Source organism: Electrona antarctica (genome assembly GCF_951216825.1).
Source record: "Electrona antarctica genome assembly, chromosome: 23".
Taxonomy (NCBI): domain Eukaryota; kingdom Metazoa; phylum Chordata; class Actinopteri; order Myctophiformes; family Myctophidae; genus Electrona; species Electrona antarctica.
In genome coordinates, this window is record NC_136804.1 from 16,892,104 (window position 1) to 16,899,603 (window position 7,500).

Consider the following 7,500-nt stretch of genomic DNA (forward strand, 5'->3'; position numbering starts at 1 on the left):
TTTACACATATATTTTATTGTTTTATCTTGATTGTTTTGTTCCACTTTTGCTTTGGCAATGTAAACGTATATGTTCTCATGCCAATAAAGCTCCTTTGAATTGAATTGAATTGAGAGAGAGAGAGAGAGAGAGAGAGAGAGAGAGAGAGAGAGAGAGAGAGAAAGAGAGAGAATGACAGACAGACAGACAGACAGACAGACAGACAGACAGACAGACAGACAGACAGACAGACAGACAGACAGACAGACAGACAGACAGACAGATTTATTGATCCTGCGCAGGTGGAATTCAGACAGCACAGCAGTAACATTTACAGATACAGTACGACGTACGTACAGAACAGTAAAATCTCAGTAAAGACACTTTACTATTACTGCAACTCCCCAAATAAGCCACGTCCACTTCCCCGCTGTGACTGGATTCCACTACTTTGAATAACAACCGGTTTAACTGTGTACCTGAACGCACGTTCTCATACACAGTAAGCAGCACAGCAGTATGGCTCCAGTAGGCTATGTGGTGTTCTGCACGCAACAAGAATGCATCCCCCTCCATCAAAGAAGAGATTCGTCCAAAGGAAACGTTTTAGTTTCGTGACTGCAGGCAGCGCAGTAAAGAAGTTTGTCTGATTATTTCATGTCTACTTTTGTGTTTGTGTGTCTAAAACTCTCATACACTATAAACAATAGAGGCTTAGGCTATCAGTTGTTCTGTGTAGCTTATGTAGGCACGTGCGCGCGCGTTTACGTGCGTGCGTGTGTGTGTTTGTGTGACGTCATTAAAATGCCGTGGTACAGACAAAAAAAATCACCATTACACCACAGACTGTGACTGACTGGAGTATATTTTTTTCTAAATGTTTTATCCCACAATTCTGTAACTAATCTAATATCTAATGTAATCCTGGGCGCTACACTTCCTCTGCTAACCTGGGGGGGCAGCGAACTGACCTCATGCTTCCTTCTATGCATGAGGAGTCCAAGCTGCTTCTTTTCACCTGACAGGGGAGAGTTTCCCCGGCCGGACGTAGCGCGTGGAAGGAACACACTATTCTGACCAGTTCCTTTCCCCTCCATCAGGCGCCCCGGCTGGCCAGGGGGAGGTAGTTTTAAGAGACCAGGATTACGGCATGTTTTTGTGAGGGTACCTATACCCTAGGGGACACAGGGAGAACATGCAAACTCCACACAGAAAGGAGTGTATTTTTCAGATGGTATATAATCTAAATTTCTTTGCCATTTATACCACATTAAGTAGCCTCAATAATATACTGTAGTTTAGTTACAAAATGTGTGGCTGGTCGGCAGTTTATTGTCTCTCTGTGTGTGTGTATGTGACTGGATGGCGTGTGTGTGTGTGTGTGTGTGTGTGTGTGTGTGTGTGTGTGTGTGTGTGTGTGTGTGTGTGTGTGTGTGTGTGTGTGTGTGTGTGTGTGTGTGTGTGTGTGCGTGCGTGTGTGCGTGTGTGCATGAGAGAGAGAGAGAAAGAGAGAGAGAGAGCAGTTGCTATGGTAGCTTTAACCATAGTTGCCACTAGCACTGCGCCGCTGTCTGCTCGCATTAGCTGCATAATGACACACACACGTGGGTGCGTGCGTGCGTGCGTGCGTGCGTGCGTGCGTGCGTGCGTGCGTGCGTGCGTGCGTGCGTGAATAAGGGCCCCCAGCATTTCTCAAAGGCTTTTGGGTAATTTCATGCAAATTAGCTCTAAGCTGATTGAAGCAGCAGCAACAATTGACAGTGTATGAATACCAACACACACACACACACACACACACACACACACACACACACACACACACACACACACACACACACACCGTGCTCCCAGTACACCAGCATTAGACTGTGGTTGTACTAGTCAGCTCCCAGTACACCAGCATTAGACTGTGGTTGTACTAGTCAGCTCCCAGTAGCATTAGACTGTGGTGTGGTTGTACTAGTCAGCTCCCAGTAGCATTAGACTGTGGTGTGGTTGTACTAGTCAGCTCCCAGTAGCATTAGACTGTGGTGTGGTTGTACTAGTCAGCTCCCAGTAGCATTAGACTGTGGTGTGGTTGTACTAGTCAGCTCCCAGTAGCACTAGACTGTGGTGTGGTTGTACTAGTCAGCTCCCAGTACACCAGCATTAGACTGTGGTGTGGTTGTACTAGTCAGCTCCCAGTAGCACTAGACTGTGGTGTGGTTGTACTAGTCAGCTCCCAGTACACCAGCATTAGACTGTGGTTGTACTAGTCAGCTCCCAGTAGCATTAGACTGTGGTATGGTTGTACTAGTCAGCTCCCAGTACACCAGCATTAGACTGTGGTTGTACTAGTCAGCTCCCAGTAATCCCAGGGGTGGTGGCTCAGGGTTAGAGTGGCTGGATGGGAACCACAAGGTTGCCAGTTCGAACCCAGGCTCCCCGAGTTAGTGTCAAAGTGTCCTTGAGCAAGACACTGAACCCCTAATTGCATTGTTTCCTCCGGCATCGGTGTATGAATGTGTGTGTGAATGGGTGAATGTAATGCACAATCTATGTAAAGTGCCTTGGATAAAGGCGCTATATAAATGCACCATTTACCATTTACAACAGTAGTAGACTGTGGTTGTACTGGCCAGCTCCCAGTACAACAGTAGTAGACTGTGGTTGTACTGGTCAGCTCCCAGTACAACAGTAGTAGACTGGTTGTACTGGCCAGCTCCCAGTACAACAGTAGTAGACTGTGGTTGTACTGGCCAGCTCCCAGTACAACAGTAGTAGACTGTGGTTGTACTGGTCAGCTCCCAGTACAACAGTAGAAGACTGTGGTTGTACTGGCCAGCTCCCAGTACAACAGTAGTAGACTGTGGTTGTACTGGTCAGCTTCCCGTAAAGCCATTGTAGATGAAGACATGATAAGAGGAGGAAGGAGGTAAAGTGAATGGCTTAAGGGGTAGAACTATGTCTCCCTATGCCCCCCCCAACTATTCTTTTATTCATTTGTTCCTCACAACTTCCTCTCATCTGCTGGCCTGTTTATGCGTGACTAAATGCGTGCACGCACACGCACACGCACACGCACACACGCACACGTACACACACACGCACGCGCACGCACACACACACACACACACACACACACACACACACACACACACACACACACACACACACACACACACACACACACACACACACACACACACACACACACACACACACACACACACACACACACACACACACACACACACACACACACACACACACACACACAGCAGCAGCAGCAGCAGCTGCTCGGGGCAAAGATAGTATTCCTTTACCTGGAGTTTAAAAAGAGGAGAGAAGAAAATAAAGAGAAGAGAGGAGAGGCAATAGCGTGTGTGTGTGTGTGTGTGTGTGTGTGTGTGTGTGTGTGTGTGTGTGTGTGTGTGTGTGTGTGTGTGTGTGTGTGTGTGTGTGTGTGTGTGTGTGTGTGTGTGCTCTGCTGCAGCATGCATACATAAATTAAGGCAGAAGGGCATGGGTTTCTCTCTCTCCTCGGTGCTGTTGAAAGTCACTAGCAGATACTTTTCAAATATTCTTATTATTCAGATTTGAATGATGAAAGTAATTGAACCTGTCATGTTGAAACGTGTGGAACTTTATATGAATGATGAGCTAACTGGCAGGGAAATACCGCCCTGGGACTGCGTTGTACTTTAGACCAGATTTAAGCTGGTCTAATGCTGTATTCACACTTAAAATATAAAATAAAGGCGAAAGCCGAAAAAAACAACAACAAAAAACACTGCATGTCTGTCGCTGCGCCGCTGAAGTAGTGTTGAAGCTGTGAGCTAGCTTGTACATCTGCTATTTTTAAATATCCAGCGCAAAAATCTTGGTTAATTGCGCTTTTTCATTGAACATTGGAACATATGAATAAAAATGTTTGCCTTTTAGTCTTTGTAATAAAACAAATTGCGCACAAATTACAGGGCACAAATTACATATAAGCCCACGCTACAAGTTGAAGCCGCACACTAGTGTCATTTCCATCCACCAGCTGTTGAAAAACCCGGAAGAGACGACAGTTCTAGGCGCTTTCTTGACGCCTCTTGACGCTACTGTCTGGTCAAACCCATCGCCGGAGGGGTGGACGCCGCCACTGCACGGCACGTTGTCTTTCGCGTTGTGTCAGGACAGTTTAATTGAAAAACATGTATTCTAAAATGGTTAGTCCAAATACTTGATTCTGATTGGCTGGTTTCTGATTTCTCACGATAACCCACACCTCCAATCACTTTATATCATTCCCAGCTGCGTTACATTGATCCCGCAGCTCTGAAGGTGAACTGGGGAAGGGGAGCACTTGATTGCCTTACACACCCATGGCTGTGCGGGCGTCTAAGCACCGCCCGCGCTCATATGACTGTGAATGTGTGGCCCCCGGCGGCCTCGTAAAGACATCAAACGCCTCCCCCATCACAGAGACTGGCCGAGTAAAAACAAGGAAGTGTGGCTCGCTCTGGTGGGCACAAAGCGGCAAAGTGTAGCTACTTTTGTGAATTAGGAATAGTTTCATGAGGTTAATATTGCTATGTGTTTGTAACCGTTTAAAAAAAGCAATAAGCCACTCGAGGTCTCAGGTTACCGGGTATTTTATAATGTCTGAGAGGGTTGGAGACACTCCGCTTCGCGTCGTGTCTCACCAAGCCTCTCAGCCATTATACAATACCCGTTAACCAGAGACCTCTTCTGGCTTATTGCTTCTAATGGATTGATTCTAATGAGATTTCATTGTTCGCTCGCTCGCATCGCTAGCAGTGCACATCAGATACACATCATGGGCGCTGCACGTAAATGACTACTGTGCAAATGCCACATTACACTGCGCTTTGCGACAGTCATATGGAGTGAAAAGGGAATTAAGGGCGTATCAGTCCCACAGTACTTGCGTGTGTGTGTGTCTGTGCGTGCGTGTGTGCGTGCGTGTGTATGTGCGTACTCACAAGACTACAAGGTTAGCGAGGCTGGAGAAGGCGTGGTCAGGAACATGACTGATGTGGTTCAGAGCCAATGTTATGGCCTGTAGGGAGCTGATGTCACTCAGCGCTCCGACCGGAACCTCCTCCAGACAGTTATCGTCCAGCCACAGGTGGCGCAGGGCGGGCAGACCGGAGAAACAGCCAATAGGAACACTGGAAATGTGATTGGCGTCTAGGCGCCTGAGAGGAGAGGAGAGGAGGAGAGAGATTGAGAGGGGGGGGGGGGGGGGGGGGGGGGGGGTGGGGGAGAGGGGGAGAGAGAGAAAAAAAGGGGGGATATGCACAAAAATATGAATTATATGGGTATATATGTGTGATTGGGTGAATGTTGTAAAGCAATACAGGCGATATAATTACACCGTTTATTTTTTGCCAACTTCTATATAACTCATAACAAATCCCGGGAAAGGCTATTTCCACACAGTGCTGGCCCTGTGAGTAGTATACTCTGGCTGGTATAACATCCTGAACTGCAGACCGGACGCATTTTTCCGAAAAACGCAGCAGTGTGCAGACACCTTAACTGACAGATATGAAGTAATTATTCATCCGCTTTACTGCCAGCGTTCTTACTCGTCTTTCAAGATCAAATTCCACCGATTTTACTTTTTTCCACGCAGATGTAAACAAAGGACGGAAAGACGAGTGTCTCATCTTTCCACCAAAAAAAAACATTGTAATCCCAACCTTCTGTTCTTTAGTTATTGGCAGTTGAATATGGCTTGTTTTCACCAAAAACACAATCTTGGGAAAAGATAATATGAATAAATCTGAGATAGATGCATGTATACCATTTGACCAAGTACAGAGCCAAAAGTCAAGTATACTTGATTGTTTAAGTGGCTAAATGTCTGAAAACGCACATTATCCTCAATCCAACATATGAATAGAAAAGATACACTGAAGATAGTGCTTTCAGGTCTAGACAACTCTATGAAATCTATTAAAAAAGTCTGCAACACAATTGTATGCGTTAAGTAGTAGGGCTCCTCTTCCCTCTCTCAGCTAAGGGGCCATTGGCCTGGAAAACATTGACTGACACATAACGTATACATGTACATGCGTTTGCACGGCAGCAAGTGCGCGCACGTGCACACATGAGCACACGCATGCACACAGACGCTCTTAAAGTGAACAGACAGCTACAGGTATCACTCTGTCTCTGTTGGAACAAAACGGTCTCTGTTCTCAGAGAGAGAGAGAGAGAGAAAGAGAGAGAGAGGAGAGACAGCGCATAATAGTTGATCAGATAAATGTGTGTTTCATTCACAGAGAGACTCCAGTCTGTCCATCCTTATCTCCTCTCCTCATGTCTCCTCTTCTCCCATCCTCTCTCTCTCTCTCTCTCTCTCTCTCTCTCTCTCTTTGCTGTGTTTCGCCATTTCCCCATTTTACAAGATCAGGGTTGGAAAAGTACTCACATTTGTTATTCAACCCATTTAGACCTAAATCCTAAACTGGTTGTTCTGAAAATCTTCTATTCAAATGTAAGACAATTCCTGTTGCTATAGAAACATCTAAAATGACACCGATCATTTCCCAGTTTTTAATGTGTTTTTTTTTTGTGGCTTTCGCCTTTATTTTATATTTTTTATGGAGGGACAGACAGTAGGCTGACAGGAAATGGGGAGAGAGATGGGGGGAAGACATGCAGTAAAGGCCGTCGGGATCGGGAGTCGAACCCGCGGCACACTGCCAGACTGGCCCATTTCCCAGTTTTAAAGGTATAACAATGTAGTAATAATAACCAGTAAGACGCCCTGTAAAAAGTACCTCAAAATTATACAGTACTTAAGTACAGTCACTCCGCTGTACAAGACCCCTCATCCTCTCTCGGTTTCAGCATTGCTTTCATTAACATATGGGACTCGTGTGTGTGTGTGTGTGTGTGTGTGTGTGTGTGTGTGTGTGTGTGTGTGTGTGTGTGTGTGTGTGTGTGTGTGTGTGTGTGTGTGTGTGTGTGTGTGTGTGTGTGTGTGTGTGTGTGTGTGTGTGTGTGTGTGCGTGCATGCATGCTCACAGTGACTGCAGATTAGGAAGATACTGGAAGACTCCGACAGGAACTGAAGTCAGCTGGTTGTTCTGAAGCATCCTAAACAAACACATTGACATTTTCAAAATGTATTCCACATGAAGGCCAGCATGCAAGGACACAAATATTAAAGGTACAGCTATGGTTACATTCATAGAATCATGGCATTATGTCTTCATGATACAATAAGCATGTCACTCTGTACTCTATATGGGTGTCTCCGACATATATTGTATGTGACGGCTGCAGAGACAGGACAGTACTTTGCCAGCCTTTTTGCCTCTTCATACGCACACACACGCACGCACACACGGGTTGACACTAACGCCCGACTGCCCATGGCAAGTAAATAAAACGTTCGGGCAAGTGGAGTTTGCTTGCAGATTGGCCGACGGGCAAGTGCATTCCGTCTTCATTAAATATTATAGGATATTTATGAAGAACAAGGCTAGCTTTTTACAACTAGCAGTTGCATTCAT

General features: G+C 45.9%; 1 protein-coding gene across 1 annotated transcript in view; it reads right to left on the minus strand.

Moving 5' to 3' along the window:
* The window catches only part of LOC306916706 (leucine-rich repeat-containing G-protein coupled receptor 5-like), a gene marked incomplete at both ends in the record, with an annotated part of 24,733 nt that overhangs the window by 9,869 nt on the left and 7,364 nt on the right, over nucleotides 1-7,500 (minus strand). The window contains 2 exons of the mRNA XM_079494722.1: nucleotides 4,954-5,169; nucleotides 7,010-7,081. Of these exons, the coding sequence (XP_079350848.1) occupies nucleotides 4,954-5,169; nucleotides 7,010-7,081 (288 nt within the window). The remainder of the gene's footprint in view (nucleotides 1-4,953; nucleotides 5,170-7,009; nucleotides 7,082-7,500) is intronic.